This window comes from Anomaloglossus baeobatrachus, chromosome 1, assembly GCF_048569485.1.
Source record: "Anomaloglossus baeobatrachus isolate aAnoBae1 chromosome 1, aAnoBae1.hap1, whole genome shotgun sequence".
Taxonomy (NCBI): domain Eukaryota; kingdom Metazoa; phylum Chordata; class Amphibia; order Anura; family Aromobatidae; genus Anomaloglossus; species Anomaloglossus baeobatrachus.
This window is the reverse complement of record NC_134353.1, coordinates 917,918,591-917,939,163: the sequence shown is the minus strand read 5'-3', so window position 1 is coordinate 917,939,163 and position 20,573 is coordinate 917,918,591. Positions and strand designations below refer to the sequence as shown.

Below are 20,573 nucleotides of genomic sequence, written 5' to 3'. Positions count from 1 at the left end.
TGCTGGTAACCAAGGTAAATATCGGGTAACCAAGCAAAGCACATTGCAAATTTTTTATTTTTTTCTCACTGAAATGCATGTATTTTTAGTAAAAAAAAAATGTAATTTTTGTAATTTCACCGTTTTACCTTCTATAGTCTCTATATTGCACTGTCTAACTGAGATTACATCAGTGAGCACACTTTGATGGTCCAATGTGAGCGGTTTTCATTCATTCATTCATTTTTTTTTTAATCCATTCCTTTTTAAATGATTTATGACCACATCAAAGTTGTACGTGCAGAAAACAAAGCCAGCAAAAGCCAAACAAAGGAAATCTTTTAAAGAAACCGAATTGCAGAAATGATTTTATAGCCCCAGAAGTGGACACCCCCTCTAAACAGTGCTAGGTTCCTGGGGGGATATAGCCCAACTCCAGGGAGCGGGGCTGACTCGTTGGCTCTCGCTCACCTACGTGTAAACCTTTGAGATGATGGCACTGTGTAACATCACATCAGTCGGAGGAGGCTGCCCGCTGACACGGCCTCTCCCTCTCTTTTATTTTTCTTTCATGTTTTCTGGGCTGTAAATGAAAAAGGAGATGTAAGCACATTTGGAAAAAAAAATGGGTTTAGTCTGCCTTTAAAAACCCAGCATGGTCACAAGAGTTTATGGGCACGCGGCCGCCGCACCACCGGCCCCTCTCCGAGATGAATAGTTTAATGAACTTGGCATCCCTCACACAGAACAGCGTGAGCTAAAGTGCCGTGTGCTGGCGTTATCTTCTCGCAGTAATAGAAAAGATTTACTCCAGGTTCCACTCCAGTGACCGGTGCCGCCATCAGAGGCTACACACTTTGCATAGATTTGGAGAATGGCAAATGCCTCCTGATAAACGCCAACAAAAAAATAACAAGACTCCATCCGGCGAGGTCGGCGATTTCTCCATTCATTGGGTGATTGGAAGGGAACAGATTCCTCTGATACAGGGCCGGCTCTGCCCTCCACATCCAGTACCAATTGCCCCAACACCCCAAACCGTACGTGCACACATGCAGAATTCACTGAAGAAATATCTACTAGGAAAACAAAAAAAAAAAATGGATATATAAATAAAATTTAAATTTGACGAGACTTTTCCCCATATTATATATGCGCACATTATATATATATATATATATATATATAATATATATATATATATATATATATATATAATTTCTACATACACAGTACAGACCAAACGTTTGGACACACCTTCTCATTCAGAGAGTTTTCTTTATTTTCATGACTCTGAAAATTGTAGATTCACATTGAAGGCATCAAAACTATGAATTAAAACACGTGGAATGAAATACTTAAAGTGTGAAACAACTGAAAATATCTCTCATATTCTAGGTTCTTCAAAGTAGCCACCTTTTGGCTTTGATTACTGCTTTGCACACTCTTGGCATTTTCTTGATGAGCTTCAAGAGGTAGTCACCGGAAATGGTTTTCCAACAGTCTTGAAGGAGTTCCCAGAGATGCTTAGCACTTGTTGGCCCTTTTGCCTTCACTCTGCGGTCCAGATCACTCCAAACTATCTCAATTGGGTTCAGGTCTGGTGACTGTTGAGGCCAGGTCATCTGTCGTAGCACCCCATCAATTTTTTTCTCCTTCTTAGTCAAATAGCCCTTACACAGCCTGGAGGTGTGTTTGGGGTCATTGTCCTGTTAAAAAATAAATGATAGTCCAACTAAACTCAAACCAGATGGAATAGCACGCCGCTGCAAGATGCTGTGGTAGCCATGCTGGTTCTGTATGCCTTCAATTTTGAATAAATCCCCAACAGTGTCACCAGCAAAGCACCCCCACACCATCACACATCCTCCTCCATGCTTCACGCTGGGAACCAGCCATGTAGAGTCCATCCGTTCACCTTTTCTGCAAAGACACTGTGGTTGGATCCAAAGATCTCAAATTTGGACTCCTCAGACCAAAGCACAGATTTCCACTGGTGTAATGTCCATTCCTTGTGTTCTCTAGCCCAAACAAGTCTCTTCTGCTTGTTGCCTGAGAGATGAGAAGGTGTGTCCAAACTTTTTGTCTGTACTGTGTGTGTGTGTGTGTGTGTATGTGTGTGTGTATGTATGTATGTATGTATATATATATATATATATATATATATATATATATATATATATATATATATATATATATATATATATATATATATATATATATATATATATATATATATATATATATATATATATATATATATATATATATATACACACACATACATACATATACACATATATATATATATATATATATATAATGTGTATATGTATGTATGTGTGTGTATATATATATATAATATATATATATATACATACATACATACACACACACACACACACACACACACACACACACACACACACACACACACACACACACACACACACACACAGTACAGACAAAGTTTGGACACACCTTCTCATCTCTCTATATATATATACATATATATATATATGTGTGTGTATATAATATAAGAGAAGAGAAGTCTTGTAACATTAAATTTTTTTTAATAAATATGTTAAAATGAGAGATGCTCACAAATCTACACAGAAATATTCACAAAAATACACCAAACTAAGTGTGTGATGCTAGGAGGCTAAACCAATAACAAGGGGAGCTAGCCCTGATCGGCCCTTCTCTCGCTCCTACCTAGCCGCGGAGGTTGGCACTCTAATCCTGCGCTGATGGCGCCCCCGGTCACAGTCCCTACAGGCCCTAAACAGATGGAGAAAGAGACAGTAAACCAACTGATATAGGTCACACAAATGCAGAAAAAATTGCTGGGGTACCAAATATAAATTACAAACTTCAACTCCACCTGTATCAATGAACCTGGGGAAAAAGGGCAAAAACCCAGATCTACCACTCAATAAGAATGTGGTAAAGGACCATCCGACGCTTTTCCCCTCTAAAGCTGGGTTCACACATAGCGACAGCGACAACGACGTCGCTGTTACGTCACCATTTTCTGTGACGCAACAGCGACCTTGTAAGTCGCTGTTATGATCGCTGCTTAACTGTCAAACACCGCAGACGCAGCAGCGATCATAACGACACGCGTCGCTGTGCTACATGTGCAGAGAGCAGGGAGCCGCGCACACTGCTTAGCGCTGGCTCCCTGCACTCCTAGCTACAGTACATATCGGGTTAATTACCCGATGTGTACTGCAGCTACATGTGCAGGGAGCCGGCACTGGCAGCTAGAGCGGCGGACGCTGGTAACGAAGGTAAATATCGGGTAACCAGGGAAAGGTCTTCCCTTGGTTACCCGATGTTTACCGTGGCTACAGCTTACCGCAGCTGCCAGATGCCGCCTCCTGCTCCCTGCTCGCTTCAATTCATCGCTCTCTCGCTGTCACACACAGCGATGTGTGTGTCACTGCGGGAGAGCGACGACCACAGCAGGGGCCAGGTCGTTGCTGGATGTCACACACAGCGACAGCGACGGGACGTCGCTGCAACGTCACAGAAAATGGTGACGTAGCAGCGACGTCGTCGTCACTGTGTGTGACACCACCCTAATAATCTTCCTCAGGAGTGGAATGAAAAGACTAGAGGTCAATACAGGTACAACCCAAAAATATAGTAAATGTAGAGTATAATTAATAACTACTTCTTATTCCACTCCTGAGGAACCTCTTAGAGGAAAACGTGTCGGGTGGTCCTTGACCACATTCTTATTGAGTGGTACATCTGGGTCTTTGCCCTTTTTCCCCAGGTTCATTGATACCAGTGGAGTTGAATTTTGTAATATATATTTGGTATTGCCCCAGCAATTTTTTTTTTTTTGTGCATTTGTGTGACCTATATCAGTTGGAGAAAGGGACCATAAAGAAAATCAACTGTTTAGGGCCTGTAGGGACAGTAGATGGTGAGCAGGGGCGCCATCAGCACAGGATAGGGTACAGACCTCTGCGCCAAGGTAAGAGTCAGAGAAGGGCTGATCAGGGCTAGCTCCCCTTGTTTTTTGGTTTAGCCACCTGGTATCTCACATTTAGTTTAATGTATATTTGTGAATGTTTCTGTGAAGGTTTGTGAGAAAAATGTGCTTCAAATACTGGTGTTAGCAGGAAAAATGGTGCGTAAAATCCATGCGTTTTTCATTTGGACAGAAAAAAAGCTAAATTATTTTTTCATTTATTTAATTCTGGAGAAAATGTGGGCAGATTTTGTCCATGCTACGTCAAAAAACATTTTGCACAGAAAAATCTTGGCGAAAGCATAAGTGAATCTGGCTGTTCCTCATGCAGATTCATCAAAATTCCCACCGCGCGTCCACAGCAGAAATCTTGGCTTTGGATTTCTCCCACAGATCCCCCATAAATGAGACCAAATGGCTTCTGGGTAGATAACTTGTCACCCTCTATGACTGACTATGATCTTCTTTGACCCTCTATGATCTTCTTTGACCCACTGTGAGCGTCTTTGACCCTCTATGATCTTCTTTGACCCACTGTGAGCGTCTTTGACCCACTGTGAGCGTCTTTGACCCACTGTGAGCGTCTTTGACCCACTGTGAGCGTCTTTGACCCACTGTGAGCGTCTTTGACCCACTGTGAGCGTCTTTGACCCACTGTGAAAGTCTTTGACCCACTGTGAGCTTCTTTGACCGTCCTGAGCTTCCTCGACCGCTTGTGGTCCTCTGTGGTCTTATATGATCGCCTATGACCCTCTATGCTGAAATGATAATCTTACATTTCCAGTTATTACCAGTAAGTGAACAGGGCATTGCAAGCTATAAGGTCCACATTGGCGCGTGGTCAATGCCCATCATGCCATTGCTTGCTTTCCACCATTCTCCCACTTGTGCAGACTGATTATATATTCTATGTATTATAATACACCAGTCACAGCCAACGCTTTGGCTTTCAGGCCTCACCATTTCACATTGGTCTGCTACCTAACAATCGTCTGTCTGTACGGAGCATGTGCAGTTGGGGCACATTGAGGAAGATTGATTAAATTCTACAAATGCCAAAAATCGATATTGGAAACAAAGTGATCCCGTCACAATGAAAATACTGCCCAGTCTGATGGCTGCATGTTATAGAGCAGAAGGAGAAGGGCACATTGCCCAAGTTTTGTGGGAAGCAAATCAATATAATCTGGGTTTTATTGACTTTAATCCCTACTACATTTGGAATCTAGGAGTCCGGTAGGCGGAGATTGGTGCTAATCGCTGAAGGCTGCCAGCGTTGCATCTACCGGCATAAGTTGTAGCGGTCCAGCCAGCAGCAGCAGCTCTGGATGTGAGTGGAGATTGGTGAGTAATATCTGGGTGGTGTGTAATATAAGTGCCTCTTTTGTCCGGTATTGCAGTCTTTCTGTACCCTCTCCTTCTACGTTGGTGTATAGAATAACACTTGGGCCGGTTGTAGAGCGTCTCATATGGAGATGTCATCTAATGCTGCCCCCAGAGCTGCTCGGCTCATCCTCCTCTTCATTACCGGCAGACACCTGCCAGCGAGATCCTTCACTCCTGTCTAAGATGTAAATGTAGCAGGGGGATTATTGTTACCGGCGTCCCCTATCAGCCGGAGACTCGGGGCCATTCTGACTATAATACTCTGCAGGTGTAGAGAGGAGATTAGCGGCGTCCATCTCTCTCCGCTCCGTCCGGAGGGAATGTGACAGTAAACACTTCCATGAATACTAAAGAGTCGTGTCACTTTCCTCTGATGAATTGAGCACTTGTTCCTAGCTTTAGGTGTCGCGTATGGAAACATGCGCCCACCCCAGCGAAGACCCCCTCATCCTCCCCGTTGAGATCTTTATCTTTAAATAATGGGACCGATCTCTTGAATGCAAAAAAAAAAAGACTTTACATCAATAATTTACTAGTTAATTACTTCATTATGAATTTTTCATTGGGACGCCTTGAAAGGCACCAACCTAGTGGCAGCAATGTGTGCACCAGCGGAGTGAGGGGTCTGCGCTCAAGCCAAGCCCAAAGGAGGGAAGTGAGGGAAGAACGGAGGGATCAGGTACGGGGGGCGTGCTGCCATCACTGCCGAAGTCACAAACATGGATTCTCACTACAATGGCTTCTGCCGGGGAAAACTCCAGCAGAAAGTCAACAGTCCGATCTCAAAGTTCATGTGATGGAAACTGGCAATGTGAGCAAGCAGAAAGGATTGACAAAGACTTAAAACGTCAGTCTGGTGGGGTGTTCCCAGTATACACTGGTTCTTGTGGGGTGTTCCCAGTATACACTGGTTCTTGTGGGGTGTTCCCAGTATACACTGGTTCTTGTGGGGTGTTCCTAGTATACACTGGTTCTTGTGGGGTGTTCCCAGTATGCACTGGTTCTTGTGGGGTGTTCCCAGTATACACTGGTTCTTGTGGGGTGTTCCCAGTATGCACTGGTTCTTGTGTGGTGGTCCCAGTATGCACTGGTTCTTGTGGGGTGGTCCCAGTATGCACTGGTTCTTGTGGGGTGGTCCCAGTATGCACTGGTTCTTGTGGGGGTGGTCCCAGTATGCACTGGTTCTTGTGGGGGTGGTCCCAGTATGCACTGGTTCTTGTGGGGGTGGTCCCAGTATGCACTGGTTCTTGTGGGGTGGTCCCAGTATGCACTGGTTCTTGTGGGGGTGGTCCCAGTATGCACTGGTTCTTGTGGGGGTGGTCCCAGTATGCACTGGTTCTTGTGGGGGTGGTCCCAGTATGCACTGGTTCTTGTGGGGTGTTCCCAGTATGCACTGGTTCTTGTGGGGTGGTCCCAGTATGCACTGGTTCTTGTGGGGTGGTCCCAGTATGCACTGGTTCTTGTGGGGTGGTCCCAGTATGCACTGGTTCTTGTGGGGGTGGTCCCAGTATGCACTGGTTCTTGTGGGGGTGGTCCCAGTATGCACTGGGTCTTGTGGGGTGGTCCCAGCGTGCACTGGGTCTTGTGGGGTGGTCCCAGCGTGCACTGGGTCTTGTGGGGTGGTCCCAGCGTACCCTGGGTCTTTCTGGGGTGGTCCCGGCGTACCCTGGGTCTTTGTGGGCTGGTCCCGGCGCACCCTGGGTCTTTGTGGGCTGGTCCCGGCGCACCCTGGGTCTTTGTGGGCTGGTCCCGGCGCACCCTGGGTCTTTGTGGGCTGGTCCCGGCGTACCCTGGGTCATAATTATGGTGTTCCAAGTGTATGGTTTGTCTTGGGTGTTGCCAGCATGTATCTTCTGTGAGTGTGCCCAGTAGCCAGCCAATTTTGTAGGGTTTTCCTTGATATATGGTCAGTTTTGCAGGGGTGTCACTGAATCACAGCTGGTTTTGCAGGGATGTTCCCGGTATATGGCTCGTTTTGCGAAGGTGTTCCCAGCATACGAGTGTTTCGCAGGGGTGACAAGGTATAAGGCGGATTTTTGCAGAGGTGTCCCTAGTTTATGGCCAGTCTTGTGGGGGTGTTCCTGGTATACAGCCTGTTTTGCAGTTGTGTCCCCGGTATATAACTAGTTTGCAGGTGTGGACTGGTTTTGCAGAGGTGTTCCTGCTTTATGGCTGGACTTGTGGGGGTGTCCCTGGCATATAGCTTATTTTGTGGTACTCTCCCCGGTGTTTGGCTGGTCCTATGTGGATGTCCCTGGTGTGTGGCTAGTCTTGTGTGGGTGTCCGCAGTATACAGCTGGTTTTGCAGTGGTGTCCTTGGTATGCGGCTGGTTTGCAAGTGTGGACCAGTTTTGTGGAGGTATCCCTGGTATATGGCTGGTCTTGTAGGGGTGTTGACAGTATATAGCAAGTTTTGCAGTTGTATGCCACTATACCAGTAGTTTGCAGCAATCTCCCTGGTATATGGCAGATTTTTTTTGCTGGGGTGTTCCTGGTATACAGCCGCTCTTGCGGGAGTGTTGCTGGTGTACAGTTGGGTCCAGAAATATTTGGACAGTGACACAATTTTCGCGAGTTGAGCTCTGCATGCCACCACATTGGATTTGAAATGAAAGCTCTACAACAGAATTCAAGTGCAGATTGTAACGTTTAATTTGAAGGTTTGAACAAAAATATCTGATAGAAATTGTAGGAATTGTACACATTTCTTTACAAACACTCCACATTTTAGGAGGTCAAAAGTAATTGGACAAATAAACCAAACCCAAACAAAATATTTTTTATTTTCAATATTTTGTTGCGAATCCTTTGGAGGCGATCACTGCCTTAAGTCTGGAACCCATGGACATCACCAAACGCTGGGTTTCCTCCTTCTTAATGCTTTGCCAGGGCTTTACAGCCGCAGCCTTCAGGTCTTGCTTGTTTGTGGGTCTTTCCGTCTTAAGTCTGGATTTGAGCAAGTGAAATGCATGCTCAATTGGGTTAAGATCTGGTGATTGACTTGGCCATTGCGGAATGTTCCACTTTTTTGCACTCATGAACTCCTGGGTAGCTTTGGCTGTATGCTTGGGGTCATTGTCCATCTGTACTATGAAGCGCCGTCCGATCAACTTTGCGGCATTTGGCTGAATCTGGGCTGAAAGTATATCCCGGTACACTTCAGAATTCATCCGGCTACTCTTGTCTGCTGTTATGTCATCAATAAACACAAGTGACCCAGTGCCATTGAAAGCCATGCATGCCCATGCCATCACGTTGCCTCCACCATGTTTTACAGAGGATGTGGTGTGCCTTGGATCATGTGCCATTCCCTTTCTTCTCCAAACTTTTTTCTTCCCATCATTCTGGTACAGGTTGATCTTTGTCTCATCTGTCCATAGAATACTTTTCCAGAACTGAGCTGGCTTCATGAGGTGTTTTTCAGCAAATGTAACTCTGGCCTGTCTATTTTTGGAATTGATGAATGGTTTGCATCTAGATGTGAACCCTTTGTATTTACTTTCATGGAGTCTTCTCTTTACTGTTGACTTAGAGACAGATACACCTACTTCACTGAGAGTGTTCTGGACTTCAGTTGATGTTGTGAACGGGTTCTTCTTCACCAAAGAAAGTATGCGGCGATCATCCACCACTGTTGTCATCCGTGGACACCCAGGCCTTTTTGAGTTCCCAAGCTCACCAGTCAATTCCTTTTTTCTCAGAATGTACCCGACTGTTGATTTTGCTACTCCAAGCATGTCTGCTATCTCTCTGATGGATTTTTTCTTTTTTTTCAGCCTCAGGATGTTCTGCTTCACCTCAATTGAGAGTTTCTTAGACCGCATGTTGTCTGGTCACAGCAACAGCTTCCAAATGCAAAACCACACACCTGTAATCAACCCCAGACCTTTTAACTACTTCATTGATTACAGGTTAACGAGGGAGATGCCTTCAGAGTTAATTGCAGCCCTTAGAGTCCCTTGTCCAATTACTTTTGGTCCCTTTAAAAAGAGGAGGCTATGCATTACAGAGCTATGATTCCTAAACCCTATCTCCGATTTGGATGTGAAAACTCTCATATTGCAGCTGGGAGTGTGCACTTTCAGCCCATATTATATATAGAATTGTATTTCTGAACATGTTTTTGTAAACCGCTAAAATAACAAAACTTGTGTCACTGTCCAAATATTTCTGGACCTAACTGTATGACCAGTCTTGCAAAAGAGCACAGAAATTTCAGTCAAAGACCTTCATGTGTGTGTGTGTGTGTGTGTGTGTGTGTGTGTGTAGGGGGTCCTCAGTAGGTATAGCAACTGGCGTAGCCAGGTATGGTGTGATGTCCACTGCTGTCTGTGGCAATATGGCGTGGTGTCCACCACTGTCTATGTGGCAATATACACATACAGCGGTGGACACTGCGTCATACCTGACTACGCCAGTTGCTATACCTTCTGAGGACTTCCTGCACGCACACTGATGAAGGTCTTTGACCGAAACATCTGTGCTTGTGCTGGTCCTAAAAGTTATTCTCCATTAAAGACCACTATTCACATTTATCTTGAGTGCCAAGTTTCTACATCTACTTGAGACTTTTTTGGACCCTACTAGAGTGCCGTGTATATCAACTCGCTCAGTCTTGCAAGAGCGTCACTGTCCAGTATACAGCCGGTTTTGCGGGAGTGTCCCTGGTATATGGCTGGTCTTGCGGAGTGGTTCCTGATATGCATGTGTTAGTACCTACAAAAATAACTGATGCCAGGGTCCTGGGTGCACAAGACCCATTGATGCACGTGGGCAGTGAACGCTGGCCCGGTAGGTCCGAGAACACAGGACAGCGCCTGCAGCACAGAATGATGGATGCCTTTAGAGGACATGTGCTGATTCTGCCTCGGCGGCTCAGTTGTCTTGTTAACACAAGAGGATTACATACACTGTGTTCCAAATTATTATGCAAAAAATATTTTTTCATATTTTCCTAAATTAACTTTATGAATTGCAGTCATTGTTATTTTCCAGGCATCTACTATTCGAGTATAATTGAAATGTTTTTGATCAAACTGCCTACGAAAACAGTATATTTTTAAAAATAATAAACACTCAAAATGCATGTTCCAAATTATTATGCACAGCAGAGTTTTCAACCTTTTTTTATTTTTATTTTGAAAAACAAAATGGTCAATTTGTGAAATTCTAAGCATTATCAGCTTATTACAAAATGAAATCAAACAGTTTTCAAGTCAAAACTTAATTCTAGGTGATGTTACATTTGCACATAGGACCCCTTGTTTGAAAGAAGCTTCTGAACTCTCTCGTCCATTGAATTTGTCAGTTTTTAGATAGTTTGTGCTTCAATTGTTTTGCATGTGGACAGAATACCCTCCCAGAGCTGTTGCTTAGATGGGAACTGCCTCCCGCCATCATAGACGCTCCTTTTGATGATGCTCCAGAGGTTCTCAATGGGGTTGAGGTCAGGGGAAGATGGTGGCCACACCATAAGTTTGTCCTCTTTTATGCCCATAGCAGCCAGAGATGCAGATGTGTTATTTGCAGCATGAGACGGTGCATTATCATTCATGAAAATGATCTTGCTGCGGAATGCACTGTTCTTCCTCCTGAACCATGGCAGGAAGTGCTGTTTTAGAAACTCCACATAGATTATGGAGTTCATCTTTACCCCTTCAGGGATCCTAAAGGAGATGACAATCTCTCTCCCCATGATTCCAGCCCAAAACATTACTCCACCTCCTCCTTGTTGGCGCCTTAGCCGTGTTTTCATGGGGTGTCCATCAACCAGCCATCCTCCACTCCATCCATCTGGAACATGGAGCGTTGCACGGCACTCATCGGTGAACAAAACAGTTTGGAAGTCAGTCTTCATGTATCGTTTGGCCACTGGAGCCATTTCTGCTTGTGTGCAGTGGGTAGAGGTGGTCGACAGGATGGCTTACACACAGCTGCAAACCTCTGAAGGACCCTGCATCTTGTTGTTCGGGGGACGTTGGAGGCACCAGAAGCTTCAAAAACCTGTCTCCTGCTATGATAAGGCATTTTAGCTGCTGCTCTTTTAACCTGACGCAATTGCCTGTTGGAAAGAGTCCGCAATGTCTCCTTATCAGCACGCACACGCGTGTGCTGTGAATCCGCTACATACTTTTTGATTGTGCGATGATCACGATGAAGTGTCTTGGCAATGTTGATTGTAGTCATGCCTTCACCTAAATCCTCCACAATTTGTTGCTTCTCAGCAGCCGACATCCTTTTTCTTTCCCATTTTGGCAAAAATGCTGGCTGCTTAATAATCTGGAACAGCCTTCTTAAGTAGTCTTGCCTTTATTTGGACACACCTGCCAAACTAATGTGCACAGGTATCTGCAATTGCTGTCAGTGATATAAAGAGCCCTGACACACATCACCAGCAATGAATATAAATGACAAACAAAAAATGTCTAACCTTATCACTCCTAAACTCTTTTTGCATAATAAATTGGAACACCGTGTATTAGTGTTATTCCCACACTTTAGAGGTTATTCCATAGGAGAGGTGGGCACTTGCAGATCGGGGGTCTGACTGCTCCATGCTCCATTCATGTCCATATTTGTCTTTTTTCCCTTTTACATTTGGTTACTCCTTTTTTATGTAGATGAATTCACAGCATAAACCATAGAGGGTATTTATCCCCCTTACAGTAGCGCACGCTCTGAATCCCCCATTACATGCAGCGTCTGTCTGCCATGCCCCCATCCGTCCACTAGAGGGCGGGCTTGCCTCACCGTCCTCCGTGTGACAATTGACCAATCCCTCGGCTGTGCGGATGCACATATGGCTGAATATTATCTTTTTATAGTTACAATTATGAGCAATTGGAGGGAATGACGGCTGAATTATACCGCGCTCATTTTATTTGCTTTACTTTTACATTCTAAATTTGGGCAAATGCAAACATGAAATTAACACGAGGTGTTGGGAGGCTGCGCTCACCTTGGCCTATTCCCAGCACGGCCACATACACAATTACATGCTGTTTACCTCTGTATAGCACTCATGTCATCTATTTTCCTTGTCACATCTCTGAAAGGCAGAAAGGAGCAGCGACCGCCACTGGCCGCACCGCTGCTCGCTGCACCGCCGCTCACCGCACCGCCGCCCGCTCGGAGAATGATTTAGCCTTCACAGGTAGAACGTGTCCACCAAATCGCAAATGGCATTTTATTCCTGCTCGCTTTACTGAGACTTTAACTTGATTGGGGAGATGAAAATCTTGCAGCAAGCGAGAACCGACCACGGCCAAGGCCCTGATTACATTACTGTGTCCGGTGAGAGCCCCCCGTGCACCGAGCCCCCTACACATGAATTCGGCAGGCACTGAGTGACGCTCGCTGCCTGGATTACACTGTGTCAGGCTGAAAAGCTCCTGTGATTACCGTTCAATGCGGCAACATAGCTGAGCGCAGTGTGACACCCCATAGATTTCTACGGGGCCAGTCTGTGCTTTCTGTAATATATTTAACCCCTCGTCCTGTAGCATATGTCATAATTTTAGCCCAGCGGACAGGGGGCGCTCCTGCGGGATAATAAAGCACTTGGGGTGTAACTCATGCTCATTGGGGCTCTGCAGTAAGAGGCGCCACAGAAAAAGCTTTTTTTATTTTTAGGCTTTTCTTTATTTCCAGAAGCAGCAGCAGGGGGCACCTTTACTACAATGGAGGTGGGGAGGCAGCAGGGGGCGCCCTTACTGTAATGGAGGTGGGGCGGCTGCAGGGGGTGCCCTTACTGTAATGGAAGTATTTTTTTTGTTAGTGGAGGTGCCACTCCTGCGGCACAGAGTAGCAGTTGTAGTGTTTGCTGATCATCCTGTAATAAACACAGTGGAACACTAGGGGGCACTAGTGTAATTGGTGTTTTTTTTTTTTTTTTTTTTTTTTTTTTTTATTTGCCCTACCAAATCTTATTTTCTAAAGCAGGGATCCGAAACCGTGGCTCGCCGTCGGTCCTCGGAAATGTAGCACTACATGGCCGCGGGCCTTCTGTTTGGCAGGACTAGCATAATGTGTGGGCAGACTGGGCAGCTGATCCAGGGCCCCCACACTCTGAGGGGCCCCCAGCCTTTTAATCATAAACTTCAACGATAGTACAAGTTCCGTACTATGACTGAAGCTTCCGCAGTTGCAGAATGACCTTTGATGACATCTCAGTCATGTGACTCACCTAAGGTCCTAACGCTGCACTTCTAGAGTCCCCAGACCTGCACATATGCAGTGTCAAGGACCTGGAGAACCCCGCCTCTATTTAAATGTGGGCGCGTCTTTCAGGCGTGCATACATTATGTACAGTACGGCGACTATATACCAGGAGGATTGGGGGGCTAATTTATATATCCTTATTATACAGCCTCCCCATATATATTATATAAAATAAATAATATAATGCCAGGAAAATGAGGACATGCTTGGGACATATATACCAGGATGGGGCTATATACCTGATTGGGGACATGATGGAGCCTTAAGGGGGCTTTACACGGTACGACCGATTGTGCAATTTCACAATCGATCGTACCCTTCCCCATCGTTTGTGCGTCACGGGCAAATCGCTGCCCGTGGCGCGCAAAGTCTGTAACCCCCGTCACACATACCTCTCGTGCGACCTCGCTGTGGGCGGCGAACGTCCACTTCCTGGAGTGGGAGGGACGTTCGGCGTCACAGCGACGTCACACGGCCGCCGGCCAATGGAAGCGGAAGGGCGCCCACCTCCTTCCTTCACATAGTCGGCGGTGGCCGCGTGACGCAGGTGAGCTGCTGTTCATCGTTCATAGTGTTGCAGTATTTCTCCCTTGTATGTGGTAATATTTGGTTACTACGTGGTCTAATTATGGTGTGGTGGTATTACTCTCTTGTATGTGGTTGTATTTGATCACTATGTGTTAGTAAAATGTTATCTGGTCATAGTGTCATGGTATTAATCCCTTGTATGTGCCTGTATCCGGTCACTATGTGGTGGTAATATGTTGTCTGGTTATGGTGTGGTGGTATTTCTCGTATGTGGTTGTATCCTGTCACTATGTGGTGGTAATATGTTGTCTGGTTATGGTGTGGTGGTATTTCTCGTATGTGGTTGTATCCTGTCACTATGTGGTGGTAATATGTTGTCTGGTCATGGAGTGGTGGTATTTCTCACTTGTATCTGGTATTATTTCTCTTGGTATAGTGTATTGTGTTGTGTATGGAGGTCACTTTTTCTCTCTATCAATATGGGGAAGATTCTTTATTTCCAATTGTTTCCGGTTTTCTACTGCTAAATTGGCTTTGACTATGTCTTCATCTCTACAATGTGGCTCTCGACCAACTTTCAAAGTCGAATGTGGCTCTCAAGGTAAAAAAAGGTTGGGGACCCCCATTCTAAAGCATGAGGAATGAGTTTGCCTCAATCGGTCCGGTCCTGGCAGCAGAATATGGCACAAGCCAGCTGTGGTCATAGTGCACCTCTGGGGGGCGCTGCTGGAGAGCCGGTGTGTTGCAGTGGGATGTTTTGCAGTATTCTTCCTCTTGTCTTATGTTGTGAAGAGCTGAAGTTTCCAGTCTGCTGCTACAATTTTGCATTGTTTTTGTTTTTATTTTTTAAAAAAAGTATAAGGAATTCCTTAACAAATATTTCCACCTCTACAACAACAGTACCGGGAGTGCCAGGAGCTGCTGAGCCTGTACCAGAAGTACCTGTCCGAGCAGCAGGAGAAGCTGAACCTGTCTGTGTCCGAGCGGAGCACCAGGACCAGCCGACCCCAGCAGGTGAGCCGCGTCGTACCCCTCTCCTCACCCCTCTGCTCTGCAGAGCATTACACCGTGACCCAGCTCTGCAGGCTTCACCACCACCGTTCGGCCCCCCCATCTCCTGGCACTGGCAGAGGCCTGTACTTTCTGCATCACGCAGGGTCCGGGGGAGCCCCGTGTTTGTTTTCTAATGAAGAGCAATTAGCGCACTGTATATCTTCTAATACAGTCGAAAAGGACATTTTAATGGGTGAATCAATTATGCAAATCGCCTCGCCTCTGCGGAGGTGCAGATAATGGGAGTTGGACACCGAGCAAAGTCTATACAAATGCTGAAAGACAGCGGACGGGAAGGGTTTCCAGCCTCCAAGCTCACGTGCCGCTCCTGCCAGGGATTAAATCATTATTCAGCGGAAAAAAAATAAATACAACCTCCAGGAAATGGGTATTTTACAGAATATTAATCCTCACCACCGTGCGGAGAGCGGGCAGCTATACCGCTATCTCTATGGCTCCTTCACATGTCCATGGTATTTTCCCTTTTTTTGTTGGTTTTTTTCAGATGCCACACATGTCATTATTAGGGATGATCGAATACTTTCAATATTCGACGAATATTTTCCGAATACCTCGCCGCTATGCGACTATTCGTGAATATTCAATGCGCAATGTAAGTCTATGGGAAACCCAAATAACAACTATTCGGTACTATTCGGGCTTCCCATAGACTTACATTGCGCAACGAATAGTTGAATAGCGGCGATGTATTCGGAAAATATTCGCGAAGCCGAATAATCGAAGATTTTAATCATCCCTAGTCATTATAACATACAGCCCTGTTCACATGTACATGTTCTTACAAGGTCCGTGTCTTTGTGCAAACCATAAGGAGACATGTCCGTTTTTTACTGGCAGCACAAGTCCATGGATCTGTGAAAACACGTGCCGCACACGGATGACGCATGTGTGTGTGCTTTACATGTTTAACATTGCAATGTATAGGAGAAGCTTCGGAATTTCAGTCTTTCTTGATCCTTGTCCCCCCCCCCCCCAAAAAACACCACTGATGGTAAAAACTGACGCGCAGATCCATAACAGATGACACCAATACTGTTTTTTTCTTGTGTTTCATACCGATGTGTGAATTAGACATTTGATGCAGAATAGATGATTTGCAATGTCCTAATCCAGCAGCCATGTTGGTTGTCTGTTGGCCTTGAGAGCACAGCACTGCAAACCCCCTACCTGCCGTCATGTCCAGTGCCCCTTCTGATTAGGCGCGGTGTGACGTCAACGTTGTGGTGTAACATCGTGCTGGACCTACTATGCAGAAGAGGTGCCGGCGGCGAAGGATGGTTTCTCGCTATGGAGATTTTCGGTTGGAGTACAGATGGCGACAACCTGAGTGGCTGCAAGTCTCCAGACTCTAACACAACAGTCTCCTATGTATGTACACACGTGCATCTCAATAAATTAGAATATCATCAAAAAGTTTAATTTATTTAGTAATTCAATACAAAAAGGGAAACGCATATATTTTATATAGCGTCATTACACACAGAGGGATCTATTCCTATATATTATATAGAGACACTACACACAAAGGGATCTATTCCTCTATATTACATAGAGACATTACACACAGAGGGATCTATTCCTATATATTATATAGAGACATTACACACAAAGGGATCTATTTCTCTATATTACATAGAGACATTACACACAGAGGGATCTATTCCTCTATATTATATAGTCATTACACACAGAGGGGTCTATTCCTGTATATTATACAGAGACATTACACACAAAGGGATCTATTCCTCTATATTACATAGAGACATTACACACAGAGGGATCTATTCCTATATATTATATAGCGTCATTACACAGAGGGATCTATTCCTCTATATTATATAGAGACATTACACACAGAGGGATCTATTCCTCTATATTATATAGTCATTACACACAGAGGGATCTATTCCTATATATTATATAGAGACATTACACACAAAGGGATCTATTCCTCTATATTACATAGAGACATTACACACAGAGGGATCTATTCCTCTATATTATATAGTCATTACACACAGAGGGGTCTATTCCTGTATATTATACAGAAACATTACACACAAAGGGATCTATTCCTCTATATTACATAGAGACATTACACACAGAGGGATCTATTCCTCTATATTATATAGTCATTACACACAGAGGGGTCTATTCCTGTATATTATACAGAAACATTACACACAAAGGGATCTATTCCTCTATATTACATAGAGACATTACACACAGAGGGATCTATTCCTATATATTATATAGCGTCATTACACAGAGGGATCTATTCCTCTATATTATATAGAGACATTACACACAGAAGGATCTATTCCTCTATATTATATAGAGACATTACACACAGAGGGCTCTATTCCTCTATATTATATAGAGACATTACACACAGAGGGCTCTATTCCTCTATATTATATAGAGTCATTACACACAGAGGGGTCTATTCCTGTATATTATATAGAGACATTACACCCAGAGGGATCTATTCCTCTATATTCTATAGAGACATTACACACAGAGGGGTCTATTTCACGTGTTTATAATGTTGATGATTATGGCTTACAGCCAATGAAAACCCAAAAGTCATTATCTCAGAAGATTAGAATAATTACCACAAAACACCGCAAAGCGTTTAAAATGGTTCCTTAGTCTGGTTCAGTAGGCTACACAATCATGGGGAAGACTGCTGACTTGACAGATGTCCAGAAGGCAGTCAGTGACACACTCCACAAGGAGGGTAAGCCACAAAAGGTCATTGCTAAAGAAGCTGGCTGTTCAGAGTGCTGTATCCAAGCGTATTTATAGAATGTTCAGCGGAAGGAAAAAGTGTGGTAGAAAAAGGTGCACAAGCAACCGGATAACCGCAGCCTTGATAGGATTGTTAAGAAAGGCCATTCAGCAATTTGGTGGAGATTCACAAGGAGTGGACGCTGCTGGAGTCAGTGCTTCAAGAGCCACCACACACAGACGTATCCAGGACATGGGCTACAAGTGTCACATTCCTTGTGTCAGCTGCTCATGACCAATAGACAACACCAGATGCGTCTTACCTGGGCCAAGGAAAAAAAGAACTGGACTGTTCCTCAGTGGTCCAGGTTGGTGGTTTCAGATGAAAGTAAATTTTGCATTTCATTTGGAAATCGCGGTCCCAGATTCTGGAGGAAGAGTGGAGGCCACAATCCAAGCTGCTGAGGTCTAGTGTGAAGTCTCCACAATCAGTGATGGTTTGGGGAGCCATGTCATCTGCTGGCATAGCTCCACTGTGTTTTATCAAGACCAAAGTCAGTGCAGCCGTCTACCAGGAAATTTTGGAGCACGTAATGCTTCCCTCTCCCGACAAGCTTTATGGAGATGGCAATTTAATTTTCCAGCAGGACTTGGCCCCTGTCCACACACCACACACAATACCTGGTTTACTAACCACAGTATCACTGTGCTTGATTGGCCAGCACACTCTCCTGACCTAAACCCCATAGAGAATCTGAGAGACACCAGACCCAACAATGCAGACGAGCTGAAGGCTGCTATCAAAGCAACCTGGGCTTCCATAACACTTCAGCAGTGCCACAGGCTGATCGCCTCCACGCCACGCCGCATTGATGCAGCAATTAATGCAAAAGGAGCCCCGACCAAGTATTGAGGCATTTACTGTACAGACTTTTCAGTAGGGGCCAACATTTCTGAGCTTAAAATCATTTTTCAGTTGGTCTTGTATAATATTCTAATTTTCTGAGATAATGACTTTTGGGTTTTCATTGGCTGTAAGCCATAATCATCAACAGTAACAGAAATAAATACTTAAAATAGATCACTCTGTGTGTAATGACTTTATATAATATATAGGAAGAGATCCCTCTGTGTGTAATGACTCTACATAATATATAGAAATAGATCCCTCTGTGTGCAATGACTCTATATAATAGAAATAGATCCCTCTGTGTGTAATGACTTTATATAATATATAGAAATAGATCCCTCTGTGTGCAATGACTCTATATAATAGAAATAGATTCCTCTGTGTAATGACTATATAATATATAGAAATAGATCCCTCTGTGTGTAATGACTCTATATAATATATAGGAATAGATCCCTCTGTGTGTAATGACTTTGTATAATATATAGGAATAGATCCCTCTGTGTGTAATGACTCTATATAATATATGCGTTTCCCTTTTAGTATTGAATTACTGAAATTACCTTTGTGGTGATCTGATTTATTGAGATGCATGTGCATATATATATACATAGGAGACTGTTGCATTAGTCTGGAGACCTGCGGCCGCTCGGGTCGTTGCGGTCTGTACAGTTCCGGCCAGGACATCTTTGGGGGTGCTGTAAATGTTGCATTTGTGGATCCGACCTTGGCAGTGCCTTTTCGGGGTAATTCCCTCAGCAGTATATAACGCAGCAGATGTGCAGCGTGGGAACGTGCCGTAAGTGATGATCCAGTCTTGCTTTCTCCAATATACTGTTTTCAATGCCTTCATTTTCCAGATCTATGCTTGATGGTATTGGAGATGTTGTGTGTATTCAGGAGCTGGAAACTTGCCCTGTGCTTTATGGCGAAAATTGTAAGCGAGATTAGAGTAGAAATGAATGGCCCAGGAGGTGAATACAAATCTGTATCTGGGTGTATACTGTTACCATTCTGCCTTGTGCTGGTCTTCAGCAGTACAAGAGTTGCCATTATCCTTCCCACCCACTTAACATAGCGTTGTGGCTCTGCTGACTTTCCCCCTGTCTAAACGGCAAAGCTGAAACTTGAGATATAAAGTAGTGTGAGGCATTTGTGAACTCAATTGGCTACTTAAAATCAAAAGAACTCGAGATTTTTTTTATTTCAGACCGTCGCATGAAACTAGTGACCATCCAACATGTGTAAACCGAAAAGTCCAATCCTAATACATCTTCTTTTTGTGTTTTCCCCGCAATGTAAATTTGACCACTGATTGCTCCATTGATGAGACGCAATGATCACTAGGTCGGGGGTCCTCAGCTCCCCTGTTACTGCTTTGTGAACACACGTGCGCTGACAGACAGCGGAGTACAGTGTTCTTCTTTTCCCATCAGCCCCATAAACACACATGTATACAAATAAAATGTATAACTGAAGAATAACTGAACTCGTAGGAGCACTCCTATTCATAGACACTTAGAAATTGTCCATCAGGGGTTAAAATATCAGATGCAAGTAATACACTTGGCTCCTGGTCGCTTCTTTGTTATTGTGGTCTATTTTGCTTTTATGCATCGGTATGGGCACATGCTGAGTATTTGATGTAGATAGAGACAGACATAATTGCACAACACCCCCCCCCGAAATATAATAAAATTGAACCCTTTGTAGCTTATTGTACTTCTTTTTATGATTAAATAAATGAAAAAAATGACAGAG

General features: G+C 44.3%; 1 protein-coding gene across 1 annotated transcript in view; it reads left to right on the top strand.

Moving 5' to 3' along the window:
- KIAA1328 (KIAA1328 ortholog) overlaps nt 1-20,573 on the top strand; it is a 249,927-nt gene that overhangs the window by 94,670 nt on the left and 134,684 nt on the right. Inside the window, exon 6 of the mRNA XM_075327734.1 lies at nt 14,985-15,112. Within this exon, the coding sequence (XP_075183849.1) occupies nt 14,985-15,112 (128 nt within the window). The remainder of the gene's footprint in view (nt 1-14,984; nt 15,113-20,573) is intronic.